The 20,403-nt window shown below is 40.2% G+C and overlaps 1 protein-coding gene across 1 annotated transcript in view; it reads right to left on the bottom strand.

The window, feature by feature from the left end:
- Positions 1 to 326: 326 nt before the first annotated feature.
- The window catches only part of LOC145401407 (neurogenic protein big brain-like), a 102,993-nt gene continuing 82,916 nt past the window's right edge, over positions 327 to 20,403 (bottom strand). The window contains exons 6-9 of the mRNA XM_080273745.1: positions 7,518 to 7,658; positions 4,185 to 4,191; positions 2,357 to 2,361; positions 327 to 1,074 (exon numbers count right to left, since the gene is read on the bottom strand). Of these exons, the coding sequence (XP_080129871.1) occupies positions 470 to 1,074; positions 2,357 to 2,361; positions 4,185 to 4,191; positions 7,518 to 7,658 (758 nt within the window). The 3' untranslated portion in view covers positions 327 to 469. The remainder of the gene's footprint in view (positions 1,075 to 2,356; positions 2,362 to 4,184; positions 4,192 to 7,517; positions 7,659 to 20,403) is intronic.

Below are 20,403 nucleotides of genomic sequence, written 5' to 3'. Positions count from 1 at the left end.
CTACAGTTCACACAAACTGGAAGCTTAAATACAAGTGTCTCTGAAGTTGATTACAGTGTAAGATCATATAACTAGGCTATAAGGGAGTGATAACTATCCAACCATAAAACCAGTCCCAAGAGCAGAGCACTTTTACAAAGCTGCCATTTCACATAACAGTGGCAGATTATAAGTAGAATATGAAACACTGCTTTCAGCACAAATATCAACTGACAAAAATAAACAAACTCATTCTAAATACAGTTCTGAGGCTTACACAGTATCAAACAAAAGCCTTTTCTGAAATCACCTAAAGCAACCATCATAAAGGTTTGTAATATCCAGAGTTCACCAGCATCAGTATTTTTGGTTTATACTGGATTTGCACTACTTATTCTTGAAGAAAAAAATGTGTTGAGGGTTCATGTTCAAACGTATCAAACCTTCAGTTTTAATAGTACCGGTATGCATCTCTCTCTCTCTCTCTATCTCAGTACTGAGGATTGGGAGAATAGCAAAGACCAGCAGAGTTTGGTGTGACCAAGCTTGAATGAGCAGAAGCCACTGAGTTGGGGGTCTGATTGTCAGAGCGGTTGCGATTCATGGGCAGTGGTGGACCTGGATTGGAGGAACGAGAGGAGCTATAGCCAGTTGAACCACGGTAGGTAGAGTAGCTGGAGTCTCCAGAATCTGTCTGTTTCCCATATGCTGCTGTTCCATATACAGGCTCAGGTTTAACAATGCTGGACTTCCCAGTGATGTACAGTGAGTCCTGTCGGAGGTTGCCCTTATACAGTCCATCAGTGTTATGTGAGACAACTGTGAATCCAGATGGGGATTTATTGCAAAAATTCTGTGAGTGAGAGAGGTTTCTGGAGTAGTTATCAATCCGTGGTGGAGGTGGTTTGGTGTACACTGACTGAGAACGGTTTAAGGAAGACGAACGAGGCAGGGGAGGAGACCTGGTATAAAGGCTCTTGGAACCAGAATAGATGTCATCCTTGTTGGTGCTGTACCCACTGTCATACTTGTAGGCTGCAGCATTACACACAGAGGGAGCATCTGAAGGCCCATCATACATATTGGCTGGATAACCTGAATGGGACAATACATAGCATGAGTACTACATGCTAATGAACATCAAAATAGCAAGCAACACATTGTACAACATGATAATTATGAGACTACTTTTGCTTTTGATGCTATATTATAGAGCATCAGCATATAACATGGCTGTATTTAGGTGATGCATCATATGACAGAGTGTAACAAAATAAAATACAGTGTATCAATTCAGTAAGTATGTCATCATTTTTGCATAGGTGAACTTAAAGAAAATGTAACCACTTCAATACAGCAATGGCTTGTGGATTGTTCTGGCTCCATATACCTCATCTAATCTTTTACCGTATTTTGTTGAAAACTATTATGATGGTAATGAAGAATGTTCAAGGGTAAGTATATGTCTACTTGAATGGCAAATTTTGAAAGCCAGTGTAAAAGACCACTACAGCACATCGTACAACACTTGTTCCTGTTGTTTAACACTATTCTATCTGGTCAAGGACACCTATAAACCACAGCTGAGCAATTACCATGGTCATGCAGACCCATCAACCACAGACAAGCAATCACCACTGCAGGGCCATACCCTGGAGTGACTTAAAAAAAAAAAAAAAAAAAAAAAAAAAAAAAAAAAAAAAGGCTACACAAGAAAAATGCAGTGGGCACACAAAACATAATGGTAAAATGGAATAAAATCATGGTAAAATATCTGTCTCCTGTAGGAAATCTCAGAAATATCTGTGTCCTTTAGGAAAATGTGATCATGTAGTGAATGAGTTCCAAATGATAGAAGGAACTGTCACACCAAGAGATGCGCTATACAGGCATGGAAGATACCAGTACAACTTTGAGTAAGCAAACTTTAAAGGATTGAGGAAATTTTTTTGACGTAGCGAACTAGGGATAATTCAGAGAATCAAGAGGGATGCAGCGGTGTACGATATCTTTCTAGGCTTCTACAACTCATGTGTGGAAACTATGTGCCAAGAGTAAGTGGGAGAGAGAACTGGAAAAAGGACTGGTTTAACAGACGGTGTGTGATGGCAAAAAGAGTAAGGGATGTCACATGGAACAAATGGAGAAAGAGAGGTAACAACAGAACAAAGGAACAATACAAAAGAACTAGAAATGAATATACAAGAATCCACAGACAGGAAGTAAGAAACTTTGAAAGAGGCATAACCAACAAATGTAAGGAGGAACCTAAATTGTTTAACCCCTTAACCGCGGGGCGTCACTTTCGTGACGCTTGGGAGCAAGGGATCATACCGCGGGGCGTCGCTTTTGTGATTCTGTGTTATTTTGAATTAACCCGGGCTTCCAAGTGGGGGCTTGTATCATCTATCAGTACTGCCAATGTCCAACACTAGTCAGCACTCCTAATCTCATCTGTACTCCCATCCATTGTTGACAATTTAGCCATTTCTCCCCGTTCTTGACTCCCCTCCCTACCCCCCCTCCATTACACTATCCTCTCGCCTGCCTGGCCGTGCTATGCTAAGTAAATCTTCCCTGGAATTTTTCACTGATTTCATCCATTGAAATAAGCCCTATGCCCTATTCTTATACCAAATAATATATACAAGAAAGAAATAAGGTAAGTGAGAGTGCCATACACCTGGAATTGGCTAATTATCACCTGACAACACCTCACGTGCACTCGTTCGCTAATTTTCGTTTTTTTTTTTTTCCCCTTGAAATATGCCATATAATCTATTTTCGTAATAAATATACATATAAGGAGGGAAGGGAGAAGCCTAAGTGATATTTACATTCACCTGGAACTACCTAATTTATAATGTGTTGTCTAGATTTCCTGCCAATCATTTCAGTGAAATACATAGCTGTTTCAAGAGCTACGTTGGTAGCACTGAATAACCCCTCAGTAGGCCTCAACCCGGGCCGGCCCTCCTTTATCAGTTCTCTCTCATCTTCCAAAGAGGAGGTACGGCTCATCCTCTTGCTGACTTCAGGGCCTTTTTTCACCCCCATGCAAAGGGCCCTGTGACTTTTACCCCCTACTAAACCTCGTGTGGAAAGAGGTAAAGGGCTGACAATTGATAAAAGAGTGACTACGATCTTTCTATTGAGTAAAACAGTGCAAGTGGAACTGTAAATAATGTGTAAACAGCAAGTGAAAGTAATGAATGTAAATATACGTGAACAATGGAAAATAGTTTTATAAGTTACTTCAAGTGACAGTTCATAACACAGTGTAAATAAAATAGAAATGTAAATAACGTAAATAAAATAGAGAACGTAAATAGAAATGTAAATGAGTAGTATTATAAGAATACGAGTATATACCCTAGGAGTAATGAAAGTGAAAGTTTCACTATAGCATGTCTGAATACTATGAGTTATGAGAGTGAAGATGAAAGTGACATTCACTCTCAATGCCAGTATACAGGACGAGAAAGTGAATGCTACGTATTTTACTGAAAGAAATTGAATCCCTACAGTGACAATAAACTAATACTACTGAAGGAAACTTATGGATAAAGACTGTAAATATATATAAGTGTTATATAAAGTGTGAGGGGTTTTATGAATAATAAATGACAGAGTACCAAGAGCGAACTAGCGCAAGTGCGGCGGTCAGACGCGCTCATAATTTTCATTGCTTTCACAGTGTTTTTTTTTTGGAGTATGGATCCCAAACTACTTGAAAATCATAGAGTAGTGTTTATAGTGTCAATATCTGGCTGTGGTAATCATATTACCGGTTGTCAGGAAGTGTAAAGTGGAGACTTCGTTACCCAACTTCAGAGGTCTCCACAAGTCCTACGGTAACTGACGAAGGCTCAACAAACATTCCAGGAGAAAGCTGAAGGTATGTGCCATAAGCATATAAAATTTTAATATTCTAGGACTAATAACTGATTTTTGGCAAATATTTTTTGAGAGTCTGTCGGAGCCCGAATAACCCCGCGGCACACGCAAAACATCGGTAAACATGCCCGCGGTGTAGGGGTTAATTGGTTTGTCAATGGCAAACTGAAACACAAGGAAGGAATCAACAGCTTGAAAGTAGAAGGAAAGGTCTACAAAGATGAGATAATGCAAGCTGAAATAATGAACAAATGTTTCCAACTGGTTTTCACTAGGGAAAGTGAGTTTGTGGAGGGGGAGGGAATGACTAGAAATCTAGTGTTAAAAGACATAGAAGTGGAAGTGCAGGAAGTGTATAAACTACTGGAAACTCAAGATGTAAGGAAGGTCCCAGAGCCTGAAGGGATCTCTAACTGGATACTAAAGGCATGCAGAGAACAACTGATGGATAAGATTCACAGTTTAATTGTGTGTTCTCTGGAAGAAGGGAAAGTGCCTCAAGAATGGAAGAGGGCCAATGTGGTACCAATTTACAAAGGAGGGAATAAGGAAGAACCCCTGAATTATAGACCAGTGTCCCTGACCAGCATGGTCACAAAATTGTGCGAGAGAATCTTGAAAGACAGGTGGATGAAGTATCTGGAGGAGGTGGACATTTTGGCAGAAAGTCAGTTTGGATTCAGAAATGGAATGTCATGTGTGTCTAATCTGTTGAGCTTCTACTCAAGGGTGATTGACATGTTACAGGAGAGAGATAAATGGGTGGATTGTATGTACTTAGATCTGGAGAAAGCCTTTGACAAGGTATCCCATAAGCGACTAATGTGGAAACTGGAACACACAGGAGGACTGAAGGACCTCTTGGAGTGGATGAGGGACTTCATGAGAGACCGATAGATGAGAACAGTAATAAAGGACAGGATGTCAGGGTGGAGGGATGTAACAAATGGAGTCCCTCAGGGCTCAGCACTGGGGCCTGTAATGTTCCTGATTTAGGTTCACGATATGGAGGATGGAATGAACATTTATGCAAGTCTGCTTGCAGATGATGCAAAGATTATCAGGAGAGTAGAAGCTGAAGAGGACTGCAACTACTCGATGGGAAAGGAATCAATCACAAAAGTGAGAGATGAAAGGGACCTGGGAGTGTTGGTCCAGGATAATTTGTCACCCAAAAAACACATTAACAATAAAGTCAGAGAGAGACTGAAGCTCATGACAAACATTAGAATGGCATTTCAACACATGGACGAGGAGTTAATGAAAAAATTTACAGTGGCTCTGATCCGCCCCAGGTTAGAATATGCGGCAGTGGTGTGGTCCCCATGTAAAAAGAAACATTATAAACAAGATCGAGAGAATACAAAGAGCAGCAACCAAGACGGTCCCCAGTCTGACAGATCTACAGTATTGTATAAGACTAGAAAAGCTGGGTCTGCCTTCTTCAGAAGTAAGAAGAGAGAGGGATGACATGATTGCAGTGTTCAGGGTGATGATGGAAGTAGACAAAATTGGAAGAGATCTGTTTGTATGGAATTTGGGAACAACATGAGGACATGAAGAAATTGAAAAAGACAAGTTGCTTGAAAAATATCAAGAAGTACAGTTTTCCATACAGATGCACTGAGTGTGGAACAGCCTGGACAAAGAGATTGTCCAGTCCAAAAACTTAAATGAGTTGAAAACAGTCTGACTGGTTGAAACACGAAGACGGGACCTCACGAGTGTAGCTTATTTCCTATATATCACAGCTAGGTAAATACAACTAGGCATGCGTGCGCACGTGCGCGCGCACGCACACACACACACACACACACACACACACACACACACACACTCTCTCTCTCTCTCTCCACTTTGATGTAGTAGTAGCAGAGTAACCCTGGTCTGTCTGGTCAAGCAGACCCATCAACTGCAGGCAGGCACTCGCTCCTGCATGACCATCCTGTGCACTGAACTAATGCCCCCTTGCAGTGAACAATGCCTCACCCCTGAGAGCCATCCTTTGCAGTATACCAACTTTCCTTTGAGGTGGACAGTGCCTTGCTACAGAGTGGAGCAGGGATCACATTAACAAATGGTTGTAGAACTTGGATAAGGAATGTGAACAAAAAGTCAAGATTAACAGCAATGTAAGTGGGTCTGTTGAGGAATGCGAGTTGAGTTCATAAAAGATACGAAATCAAAACTGTACTGTAATGTGATTTGCTAAAGATGTGGAATAAGGAAGTATGTCGATAACAGGGCAGCATTTATGCTTTGATGGTAAGGTGATATGGAAAGAACTGATGCAGATAGAGAGGTGAATCGAGTACATGTGAATTATTTTGAAATTAAGGTGGAAAGAGACTGAGGGATATGAGAAATGAGTGTGAGAGACAGTGAGGTATGGCAGTTGATGAGGTCAGGAAACTAACACAAGACCAAATTGATTGGATAATGTATGCGTGGAGGAGCATGGGACAGGGGTTTGGCACCCCTTTTTTTTTTAACATGACAGTCATCACCACACTGACTCTTTATCTGGCATGTATAAATGAAACGAATCTATGAAAAAAAATACATCAAGATGGCACTACATTACTTCTGAGCTAAAGCATGGATTCTGGTGCTTGAGAGAAGTGTGAATAAATATCTGGTCTATTTACTAGGCATCAAAACAAATAACTCAAAGTCAAATGGCCACCCCTTACGGGATTGTGGCGTCTGGCAATAAATAGATAGATAGATAGACTATCTATCTATAGCCTGATCCCCTAATCCTGCAAAGGGTGGCCGCAGACAAAACGCCTCCAAGTAGCTCTGTCACCCACCATTTGACTACCTTCCCCCCAAATCACTCCCCCCTCCCTCATATACTTCTCAACTCCATCCCTCCACCTCATCCTCGGTCTTCCCCTCCCTCTCCCTCCCTCCACCTCACCTACCCTCTTAGTCAGTCATTCATTCTCCATTCTCTCCACATGTCCAAACCACCTCAGTGTATTTCTCCTAATCTTCTCAGCCACATCCACATCCACCCCACAACGTTCCTACACTTCTTCATTCATCGGCCTGTCCCTCCACGTCACTCCACACGCTCTTCTCAAGTAACTCATTTCCACTGCTCTCACTCCTGATTTGTTCCCCTCTACCAAGGTCCATGCCTCGCTTCCATACGTCAGGGTAGGGATCACAATACTATCATGCAGTGACTTCTTAACTTCCATACTCACACTGCTTATTTTCTCTTTCCTTGTTTCTGGATCCTATCTCATCCCATCCTTGGGTGGATAAAAAGATCAAAATTTTGATGATGATGATGACAGTTTTGCCTGTACCACAAATGCCTTCTCTACACTCTATCTATCTATCTATCTATTGCCAGATGCCTTAATCCCATAAGGAGTGGCCACACACAAACTGCCTCCACATTGCCCTGTCCCCCGCCATTTCACTGCCCTGCTCCCAACTCACACACCCCTCTCTCATATACCTCTACACTTACAGTAAAATCTACAAAGCACATGCATGGATGGGCACTGCAGTTACAGTACAGTGCAGGCAAATTTGCAGATAAAAAAAAAGCATGTGTGTGTGGGGGGGGGGGGGTGAAATTGGTGAGCAGTGGGTTTTAATAATCGAAGTGATGAAAAATCTACCTAGAGGAGAGGTTGTGTTGGAGGTGTTGGCAGGGCGGTACTGGTTAAAATTTTGGGCTCGCAAGGCATTATAGTTGTACCGTGGGGGAGGCTTGGAACACTCATCATATGGGTCCTCATCACTGCCAACACTTGACGAATCTGCCAACAAAATTTTAACTTCAGTAAATAAATGAGATTGCTAGTACAGTACAGGTATTCACATACCGTATTCTGAAGTGCAACATTATTCTGCAGATATAATTAATACTGGTACATTACATTAAAATCATGGCAGAACAGCATCAAATGATAATATGTATAGAACTTACTTTTAGGCTAGTTTATATAATATTTAAAGCCAAGTCATCCTGCCTCATAAATAATATACAGACAATTATATACAACTGAAATATCAGTTTCAGCACATAATTTTCTAAGCACCATTCAAAACAACAATTCCATTAACACGAAGAAGTGGTGAATGGAGGTGATTATCTAAGCTGCAAAAGTGCCAAAGCTTGTTAGTAGCAATCACACTCAAACTCCACAAAATATTTAATGTAAAACTGATCACAACCAAGCAGTAAACTACCATATATGGTGTTAGTTTGACTTCTTAAACTGTACATCAAAGTGTTTTACAGATCTACAACATTAGTTACAGCAAATTAAATTCTGATACATGAAAAGTATAAATATTAATTAAATGATCCTATCTCATAACTGTCAGTATTTATGTTCCAAAATAATGCACACAAAAAAATTCTGTACTATAATAGGTATCTCACAATTCATATCAGTATTCAGAAACCTCCTTGAAGTGTAAACTAACATCCTGGTATTCATATTCTCAATGATACAAGAAGTTGCTATAATCATCATCCTCATCATTATGTTTCTATTTCCACATACAGATACAGTATTGAGAAAGATCAAGAGCATGGCCTTTTTATCAAGACTGGAGACAGAGATGGAGGAAATATCAGTTCCAATCTCCTCCATTCCGGTGCGGCAGTGGATAATCCACTTACTCGATGTAGTGCTGCGCTTAGGTGCCTGCCCTTTCCTCCCTTCCTTCTTTCCTCTTCTGTCTTCTTTTCTTCATTCTTTCCTCTTCCTTCTGTCTAAGGGTGACTCTACACTGAGTGACAGGCCAAATGGTTTCTTGTACACCAGCAAACCATTTACTATGCTGGATGGTAACCATATAACTAAATTATGGCACCTGGTGGTTTAGTGGGTAATTAAGGCGCCCCAGTCGGATTGAGCTGGTGCAGGTTTATATCCAAGGGATAATTGAGGTTTACTGCTCATGTAATGCCACTCAGGGATGAATGAGGCTGGTCACTCTCATCTTAAATGTCAGGACCAACTTGCCTAGCCTTTGGCTCCTATGTTCCTTATGGGGCAACACTGGATGAATGAATGAATAAATGAATGAATAATCCTTCACAAAGACAACATAGGAGGGAGTCCAGCTCTTCACTTTTGCATTATTCTGTTGCCTGCTACTGCACTTGGGATACTTTTCATGGGTACAGAAGTAATGTCTCCTGGATTTGCAAGGCTAACTCTTTAAGTACAGGCAAACCCCGATTTACAATACCCGTTTATGCAATACCCCGGATTAGTGATGGGGATAGAAATACCACCCTACCCCACCTAAGAAATAGAAATACCACTCTACCCCGCCTAACGATGGCCAAGCCCCGGTTTAACAATGGGTCCTCTGATGTTTCGTCCAGGAGTGATGGGCTAAAAGTTTGAATCACACACATTCCCATGGCCAGCTGAGCCCGCCTGCCTGCCGGGATGCGCAGAAAGGCTCACACAGCCCCCGCACCCATATCTTCTTGCACTGGCCATCTCAGAGTGGGGGACTCTTTTATGCTCGTTGATCCCGAATCGCATTGCACCTCCAACATTTTGTAAGTCACTGTCATAGTACAAGTATATCATACCTGTGTCTCTGCAGTGCCATGAGTAGGGCAGTGATACTGATCATGTGTGGAGTGTGATTTTGTGTGAATTTTAGCCCAAGTGTGATCATATCTGGTAAGAGCACTACTAGGGAGCACCACGTTCCCTAGCCTCGGGGGAACAAGTGGTGACCACCAGGACCGGACATGGACTTACAAGAAGTAAGTTATGAGAGGAGATTGATATTTTCTAACCTATTTTTTATCATTTTTTTTTTTTTTTTTTAAAGAAAGAAAGAGCGAGAGAGGAGGAGATTAGCAACAGGGTCGAGAGAGTGGCAGAGAGAGAGAGAGAGAGAGCTGAGAAAGGGACTGGCCATAGAACTGGCAGGTAGTGGAGAGAGCGATTAAGAAGAGGGGTCTGACAAGACTGAGTTAGTATATTAAGTCCCTGTATAATACATACACTGCTCAACTTAGACTTTCTTTGAAGAAAATAAATCAAGATCAACTCCCTGTATTCATCTTTAACTCCTCCTGCTCTTCAATTACCAAAATAACTTTAACCAAAACTTAAGACTCATCTATTACAAGATTAGAGAGTTACATACAGATAAATGGTGGCTACAAAGTTATTAAAGATATGTATGCAGTACATCCTATTAAGCAGGGAAGTGGCACTGTAGCTGAAAATGCAGTGATTCATTGGACAAAAATGAATGGATGATGTATTCATCCACATTCAACATAATGGGTATATTACCATAGGCATTATGAAGTACAGTACACAATTTTATGTCTGTAAGACTGAGACAGGAATGTCTGAAGTTGAATTATGAGTGAATGAATAAGTAGCCCTTATCAATGGGCATTCTGTCTAATAGTTCTCCATCTTTTAACCTCTTCCTGTTTCTGCAGCCCTCCCAGCCTATATATATTAATGGAAAAGTTACAGAGATACCATATTTTTATTGGGATATCTGCTTTTCCCTTCTTGTCAGGGACTGTTCTATCGCAGTACATGTACTGAACAGTATGGCCTCATAGGTTGGTAGGAGTCAGTTTTTTATGTATGGATACTTCAGATATTTTTTAATGATGTACAGTATTGTCTGTTTTCTGATCCTGAGTTTGCCACCAACAAAATGATCAAGGGATTACAAAGAAAGTACAAATTTAGTGCACACAGATCCCAGTCAACCTGGAAAACTGGGCTGCTGCAGCTGCTGCTGCTGCTGCTGATGATATAACTGTATTACAATAATCTCTACACCAAAATGATTTAAGGATACAGTCGACTCATTGGAGCATAGTGTTTTGCTAAACTTTTGCAAACAAGTAGGTAATGCTTGACTTTACTACAATTTCTTCTCACTCCAAAATAAAAATTGCTTAACAAATTGCACTACAACTTAAACAAGTACAGTAACACTAAACTGCCACAGAAGTTCTAACTAGAACACTATCAGGACAAGCTGTATCACTGTCTATACACTTATACAAATAAGTCTGTAAGTTGGCAGACTAGGACTGTATACTTGTGCAGTTACAGTTCTTTCTTGAGATACTTTAACAGATAGTAACAGAATTTCAGTGTATCCAATCAGACTACTATTTGCTAAGATAAACTGTATGACCAGTTCACCTAACTTACAGTGGTCACTACTGTACTGTATGTTTTGCACAATTTATCTAGAACAAATCTACAAGTCAAGGCAAATAACATTCAAGCTGATCTGTGTTTATGAGAGTAAATGAGTATGAAACCATTTGTTTCTTTTTGGGGGATAACTCTCATGATCCAGCATGTACTGCAGATCACTGGATTAGAGATACTGTAAATTGCTGTATAAATGTGCTTCAGCAGTCGTATCATGCACTTACTGTTTCATGTCTTTCAAAGGCACAGAATCCTTAACACTGTTATCAACATCACTTATTAAAGATTATTGTTTGCATGCTTTAAAATTCTCAGACTCTGTATGCTGGTAAGTATAGTGCTGATTATTAATTTTCTGCTTAAAGAAATCAAGCACAACATATATAATATGCAAAAGCAAAACACAAAACTGCATTTATTCATCATTTACACAGAAAACATTATCAGAAAAGCATGCAAGCACGCGCGCACACACACACGCGCACACACACACACACACACACACACACACACACACACACACACACAAAATTGTCCAAGAGAACCCTGAAAGACCGATGGATAAAATATGTGGAGAAGATAGACATTTTGGTAGAAAGTCAGTTTGGATTCAGAAGTGGAAGGTCATTTGTTTCCAACTTGTTGAGCTTCTACTCAAGGATGACAGCTGTGCTAAAACAGTTGGGTGGACTGTATGTATTTAGATTTTGGAGAAAGCCTTTGACAAGGTACCCCACAAGCAACTAAGATGGAAACTGGAACACATAGGAGGGCTGAAGGGGAACCTCTTAAGAGTGGACAAGAGACATCATGAGAGACAGACAAATGAGGACAGTAATAATAGACAGGATGTCTGGACAGAGGGAAGTACCAAATGGAGTCCCACAGGGCTTGTTGTTAGTGCCCATAATGTTCCTGATTTACATAAACTGTATGGTAGATGGAATGAACAGTTATGCAAGTCTGTCTGCTGACGATGCAAAGATCATGAGGAGAGTAGAAATTGAAGAAGATTGTAAAAATGCTGCAGGAGGACCTGGATAGGATTCATAATTGAAGCCAGGTGTGGGAAATGAAATTCAAAAAAAGTAAAATATTGGAAATGGGTAAAAGTACTAAGAGACCATCACAGAATTATTTGAAGGGTAATAAACTAAAATCACAAAAACGAGAGAAAAGAAGGACTTGGGAGTGCTGGTCCAGGATAATTTTAACAAGACAGGTAAACATATAATATCCTGAGTAACATAACAGTAGCATTTCATTACATGGATGAGGAGATGATCAAAAAATTGATAGTGTCCATGATCCACCCCAGGTCCAACCTGGGTAGTCCCCACATAAAATGAAAGATATAAAAAAGATCGAGAGAAAACAGAGAACAGCAACCAAGATGGTCCTTAGCCTGGCAGATCTGTTGTACACGGAAAGGTTGGAAAAGCTACACCTGCCTTCCTTAGAAGAAAGGAGTGAGAGGGGTGACATGATTGCAGTGTTCAGGGCCATGATGGGAGTAGAAAAAAATGACAGAAGATTTGTTTGTATGGGATGGGAGAGTAACAAAATGACATGGAATGAAACTGAAAAAGTCAAGTTGCTTGAAGGATATCAAGAAATATAATTTTCCATATACAGTAAAAGTCCTCTCATTCAGCATCCGGTCTTATGGTATTTCCAGTATTTAGGCGGTTTTTATAAGTAGTCCCATTACGAAAGTTCTCTGCTCCTCCGGCACATACGCTGAGCTGATCGGCACCTGTGACAGGGTTGCCAGCTCATTGCTGGTACACGTGCACCCATAGTTGCCAATCTGGTGCTGTTGGCGCTAGATCTAGCACTTTTCATAATAATATAGTGCCAATAAATATTGGATTTTCTTCTGTATCTTGTGCATTTTGAAGTCCAATTTAGCACAAAAAATTGAACAGTTCACCCACAGCTTAGTGCATTTTAAAGTTTACCCAAGCGTTTTTGAAGATTTCCGCTTGCCAACACTGCATGCGCAGTCGGCCATCATGACTTGTGAGTGTTTAGCTTTGTGAGCGGGACCTTTTGAAAGTTTAGACTTTGGTGTGCTATTATATGGTGTACATATGTAAATACACCTAAGTAAAGGTAAGTTCATGTATACTGTATCATTAAATACACTTAACAGAAGTTGCTTATTAACCTGTGGATTGTAAGCCAAAGCTCAGGCTGAGTAGCGTCGTGTTGAGAGTCACAGCGCAGGCTGGGTAGCGTTATGCTGCGAGCCACAGCTCAGGCTGTGCTAACCTTCCAGCAGCCGTGCATCACCGCTAATCACTCCACCCCTACACAAACAAACACATGGCACTACACAAGGACCGAGAGAGATTTTTTTTTTTTCTTTTTCGTCACATAATGTCCTGGATGTTTACCTTCAAGTTTATATTCCATCCATCCATCATCCAATCCTACGTTGCCCCATGAGAAGTGTAGGAGCCTGGGGCTAGGCAGGTTGGTCCTGACATTTAAGATGAAAGTGACCAGCCTCACTCATCCCTGAGTGGCATTACATGAGCAATAAACCCCAACCATCCCTTGGACATAAACCTTCACCGACTCAATCCAATTAGAGCGCCACAATTACCCACTAACCTATTTAAAAAAAAAAAAAAATAAAAAAATTAAAAAAAAAAAAAAAAAAATCACACCTCTACGCAAACTTATGCATGGCGCTACGCAAAGACAGAGAGACAGATTTTTTTTTTTTTTTACCAGATGATGCCCTGGATGTTTATCTTCAAGTCTGTAAAAAAAAAAAAAAAAAAAAAAATGCACACCAGAGGGTGGGATAAAAAAAGAAAATCGTTTTTTGCACACCAGAGGGTGGGATAAAAAAAAGTAACCGCAATCCAAAGGTTAAGTATTTAGTGCTTAGGGCTGACCAATAATACTTAGTAGACACTGTGATTGCATTGAGGTGACCGAACATGGCTGCTAGAAACTTTTTGGGAGGTTTTCCCAGTCATTCGGCAGTTTCTGCTCTTTCAGCACCTGCTTGGCCCCAAAGATGCCAAATGAGAGGACTTTTACTGTAAAGTAGATGCACAGACCTGTGGAACAGCCTGGACAAAGAGATCGTCCAGTCTAAAAACTTAAACGAGTTCAAAGCAAAATCTGACATCAATAAACAGAGACAGGGCCCCATAAGCATAGCTCATTTCCTGTATATCACAACTAGGTACACACACACACACACACACACACACACACAAATGCAACACAAATTAATATCTTCTGTGCTGACTAATGCACACACTTAAATTATACAGTAGATCAAACCCACATCATACAACAAACTTACTTATCAGTACTACAACTTTAATAATACATAGCAATAAAAAAAAAAATGATGTGATAGAGTCTGCCAATTCACAAGCATATACTGTATGTACAGAGGCAACTGCAAGTAATATATCAACAGTAACAGCCAATCCCACATTAACCCCTCTAAGGTGTACTCATCAACATTTAAGGTTAAAAGCCAAACTTACACTCCCAGCAGCATTAAAATACACGTTTGAAAATTCTGCTCTGTATGTAAGTACAGGAAACTCTATAAAGCTCACTTTATTAGTAAGGTACTTTCTGCATTGTAATTCATTAAACACCAGCCTACTGTGTGTATGGTTCCTTCAATACTCAAAAATTTGTATTTATGGTGGATACTTGTCTCCATACATGTACTGGTATACTGTATACTGTTGTGAAGTTATTGCTAAATAAATAACAAATAGTGTACTGTTTACTTAACAAGCATACTTATATTACAGCCACTGCTGACTATTTTAAAATTAAAGTCTATGCTATGAAAAGGCATACAACAAATTACTATACTGTACAGACCATAATGTACACATTTCCACAAAGCATATTCTCTCAAGATAAAGCAATGATTAGCTAACTACAGCCTCTCTAATACCTTTGGCAGAAAGTCATTTACTGATGCACAGCATTCCACAGAAAATTACAGTTTCAGAAATTATAACCATGTTTCCCTTTTGGCAAAGGCATTTTTAGTGTCTCACCACTGAAGTTCCATCAGTAAAATACTGTGTACTGCCAGCAGGTAATATATTACAATTAACTTGTTTGTGAAAAAAAAAAAAAAAAAAAAATGTGAAGTGTCATACAGACAACATAAGCATGTGGGTAAGACTTCTTGCAAGCATCCCCTCAAGCAGAGGGAACATCACATATATAGTATCTTACACCATCTCAAATTGTTGAACTCATGGAGTACATGATGGATTAGCTGCACTGAGTGCCCTGAATAACAAACCCAGTAAAAATACACAAGATACAGTCAAAACATCCTCTTCCTAGTCCCAGAGAGGTACTGTATTTAAGTGGAAAAAGGGATTAGGTGTTTAAGCCGCAGCTACAGGCACAAAAGCAAAATATTTATAGTTATAACTTTTTCTCTTTTTTGCCCACCCGTAACTAGTAAAGGACTGAGGTTGAAGCATTCTGTGGCCTACATGCCATTTTCACATCCAAGAGGTGGGTTGAGGGTTTTGGATCATGTTGACGCTACCAGAGGCATGGGTCAATCTAAAATGTTCTGGATTAATGGTAGCCTAGCTTCAGGTCCCTATGCTTGGAAGTGGCAAAATGGAATTTGAGTTATTGCCCCCCCCCCCAACATGAATAGCTATAGCTACAATACACTGTGGGGCTTGCCTTTGGGATGCTATTCAAGGGAAAAAGATGAGATTTAAGGGGCCAAGAGATGTCAGTTCAGTTCACCATGATAGCACCTGATAAACTAATTAAGGTGTTGTTGTTTGGACTAGGAAGATTGTCATAGATCATACCTGGATGTCAGGTTCACACTCTGAATGATAAAGGCATCTGTTTTCATGGCAGGGGAGGATCACTGAAGCTTAACAGTTGGGACAGAAGATATCTGTCAGTCATCATTATCATTTGGGGCAGTGACATGGAACACAGTAACCATGCCAGCTCTGCAGAAAACTGCATCTGTACTTTTGGACCAATGTACAGTTATCACTACAGCAGACAGTATGATCTCTCTTGCACACCTGAAACTCCTCTTACTATACAAAATTTCTGCTTACTGTAAATATGTCATGTCCTTATGCGTGACTGCCTAACTGCCACCTCCTCTCCTCCCATGTGACCACAATATAACCATACACAATTTACATAATGGAAAAAAAAGGGGGAAATTGGCAAAACTGCCTGAGGTGTGGCTTCAAGGTGCATACTTCTGGTCTGTAATTCAGCCAGTTCAGGTATTTCTTCAATCAGTCAGTGCAGATGATGCTATACTTCCTCTTACAGAATCCCAAATTGTGGCTGGCCATGGTACAGCAGATAATTTCTATGGACTGGATGTTTAACCAAGTGCCAAAACCAGATAATAATTTTCCAACAATTGCCAAAAACTGTTGGAAAAAGGAAATCTGAAATGTAATTTGTAACAATGCAAGACAGTTTGGACTCTGAGTCTGTTTACTTGTAGCTAAGTTTCCTGCCTGAGTGATGAGTGTGTGGCTAATTACCAACCACAGTACAATGTGTCCTGTACACCTGTCAAAAAGGGCATCATTAGGCATGGGGTCAGTATGATATAAGGCTATGCAGGCAGTGTTACTCAACCTGCTTCTGCATGGCTGGTATTTTTACATTCTTGGCCTGTGACCTGAGCAAGTATACTCTTTTTTGAAGAATGTGAATCCAATGAGGCTTCAAATCAGACGACTCAGACATGATGTTGCTGGTATGCAATGAGAAGTGAATTATGGCCAAGATCTCACATTCACTGGAGAAAAGAATTACAGTAAACTCTCAATTATCCGGCATAATTCAGCCAATAATGTACCTACACTGGATAATGTAAAATGCCGGAAATTGCATGGTACTCCCCCATCGACTCAATATTTGGCGTCAAGCCAAATATTGCATTACTATCCATCTCAACCCTCTCCTAAAAACTTCCCCATGAACAAAAGAAAAATTAAGCATAAAATGCAATCAAGTAAAAATACAATACAGTAATACAGAGCCGGTTGGCTATCATTTGTGAGTCGATTGATACACCTCGATGCCGGACATCGCATAAAACTGCTGGTTACATCCCATTTCGGTGCCAGATGTTGCACAATTTCACCAGACATTATTTTTACAGAGCTAAGCCATCAGCGCCAGATATTGCACTGGGCTGGATATTGCCAAGATGGGTAATTGAGAGCTTACTGTATCAAGGAGGCATCTCAAGACATGAAAGCACACAATGTGTACAAAGAAGGGATGAAAATAAAATGCAAGGATGCTTATCTCGTTTTAATTCTGTTCTTTTCTCACAACAGTGTCAAGAACTCTTGGATGGCAAAATATGTCTGATATATCACCACCTACTCACTTGATGTAGTGCAACCTTCAGTTGACTGTACATGAAGTGAAAAGAAAATGGTTTCCTGTAAACAAGAAAAACCATTTATAGTACAGTAGTATGCTGTGCGATAACCATATAACCAAATGGCCACCTTGAGGTCTAATGGGTTACGGTGCTCCTAATGAACTAGGCTATAAAAGTTTCCATCTAAGGGATGGCTGCAGTTTAATGCATACACAAAGCCAATCAGAAGTGAATAAGGCTGGTCACCCTTACCTTAAATGTCAGAATGTATAACCTAGCCCCAGACATGTAAGCACCTGATGAGACAAAAATGGATTGGATGACAGGCAGATGGATATTACCATTACAGTATTAACTGGTGCATTATTATTATTATTATTATTATTATTATTATCATTATCATTAGTATTATTAGTCCCCTACCAGTGAAAAGAGTCGGGGACTATAGGTTTGTGCGATTCAATCAGTATGTCAATCTGTCTGCAATTTTGTGTCTGCTCAGAAACTTCCACATGCATGAACAGATTCTGATATAACTTCACACAATTGTTCCCCATATCATGACGGTGTGTTGCGTGTAAAAACCAGCCATCTACCCCCAAGGTCAAGGTCACACTTGGGGCTCAAACAAGGTCATCTGCAATTTCATGCCCACTCTGTAACTTCCACATGCATGGACAGATTTTGATAAAACTTCACAAAATTGTTCCCCATAACATGACGGTGTGTCGCACACAACAATCAGCCATCTGCTCCCAAGGTCAGGGTCACACTTGGGGCTCCAACAAGGTCAGGTGTTGTCATACTTAACGGCCATACCTACTTCGGTGTTCGCTCTGTAACTTCCACATGCATGGACAATTTCACACAATTGTTCCCCATACCATGATGGAGTGTTGCATGGAACAATCAGCCCTCTACTCCCAAGGTCAATTACATCATCTGGTAGGGGACTTTGTATTGTATGGCAATACTGCATGCACTTGTTTACTCATTATTATTATTATTATTATTATTATTATTATCATTGTCATTATTGTTGTTGTCATCATCACTATTATTGTTACTGCTGTTATTATTAATATTGTATCCATTTGGCCTTCAGGTGCCACAGTCACTGCTTATTTGTGTGTATCGTTAGGCAAGGCTTAGGAACCTGGTTCACACTGGCAAGCCTTCAGCTCCCACGGAATGCTGCACAGTACATTGTCAATCCAAGGAACAACGATCAACAGTGCCACTGAGTGTAAAGTTGACATCAACTGTAAGTGTGAATCACCTAGAATGGACACAGAGTGTGGGAGAATAATGGACTTGTCAAATTGAAATCTTGTTTGTTTCTGGCCAAAATGATTCTATCCCAGTCTTTCCCATGAAGTTGGAAATTTGGAAGATGGTAGCATGCCTAACCATGCTCCCAAGGAATGTAATATCTGGGTGCCTTCTGATCACTGCTATTCTCCTAACTTACGTCCATAACAATAGAGGTGTAGAAGAAAATCTTATGCATGGCTACTCACTCCAAGGAAGAGCAGCTAAATTCCCACAAGCCAAGTGTGGTACTAAGCAGGGGTCATAGTAGGAAGAACCCATGTCTCCAAAGCTCAAATTCTTAGGCTGAGAGGTCAGTGTCAAAAGCTTATGGACAGGATCCAAAGGTTTTCATATGATGCAACAGTGGTGTTAGCCAGTTTGTGGTTATGGAACATGTACCATATGCTAGATTTTAAAGGGGGCATTTGAAAGATATATCCACAAAGCATGTCTGAGGAAAAACTATAGAAATGGCTATACTATACAGTGTTGTATTTCTGACTGTACTGTATCCTAAATCTTGTCATGAAAAAGGAAATGGCTAAAGATCAGAAAAAGTTGTGGTATGTACTCAAGAAATACCACATGATTTATGGCCCTGGCACACTATTTAAGGCCTAGGAGTCTGAAAACACATGGAAAACTTCTTTTAAACATCAATCCGAGATTGCAAACCTCCGCCAAGGCAGAATGTGTGGTGGATCTTATGACGATGTTATCTTGTAATTTTTGTGCAAGTATTGTAGGCATTATTTACTAAGTCAGAAGCAAAAATGTTGAAAAAGCCACTATCCCACAATGGTAGAGAATCCTTTAAAAAATTCCTGGATCCGGATGATGATCCGAATCACCACCAAAATCTAATGGATTGTTCCTTGGGCCATACCCTACCCTTCCAAAAAGTTTCAGTAAAATCTATTCATAACTGTTTGAGTAATCCTGCTAACAGACAAACAAACCACCACCAGCAAAAACATAACCTCCTTGGTGGAGGTAACAAAATTAGACAAAGTCAACACTGGCAGCATCCTTGAATGTGGCAACTGTGGCCCAGTCTATTGTTACTGATGTTGTGGCCCCAGGTTTATCTGAAAGTGATCTGGTGAACTACAAGCTGATGTTTCCTTTCTCCTCCAATCCATCATCCTACCTTCAGGAAACGGGAACGGAGTATGGGGCATCTGTATAACTGTGGAGTATGCCACCACATGAAAGTTTCCTTCTCCAGTAATCTAGTTCCGTCCAGATCACCTAAACAAGTGTGACATCCTCTTTGAACTAGAAGAAATTTACTACTGTATATTCATGCTCAGTATTATTGGGCTTGTTCTTTCAGGTCTTCAATAAAGGTAGCTCATCACCTGTTCCTTGAGTACAACTTTTCAAAATGTTTATAGGACACTCCTGACTTCATAATACTATGGACTGTATTTTCATCACCACAGGAAGTTTTCTGCCACCTCTTTCTTAGGGATTTAGTTTGCATATTACAACTTACTGTATCAATGTAGGTTATTTAAAAAGATTTTTAATATCTCGAAGTACTGCTTCCTTCAAGTCAAACTACACTGAAACACAAGCAAAATGGTATGCTGTAACCCA

Source organism: Coenobita brevimanus, chromosome 55 (genome assembly GCF_032717465.1).
Source record: "Coenobita brevimanus isolate Jiangsu-jjx chromosome 55, ASM3271746v2, whole genome shotgun sequence".
Lineage (NCBI taxonomy): Eukaryota > Metazoa > Arthropoda > Malacostraca > Decapoda > Coenobitidae > Coenobita > Coenobita brevimanus.
This window is presented reverse-complemented; position numbering and strand designations above follow the sequence as displayed.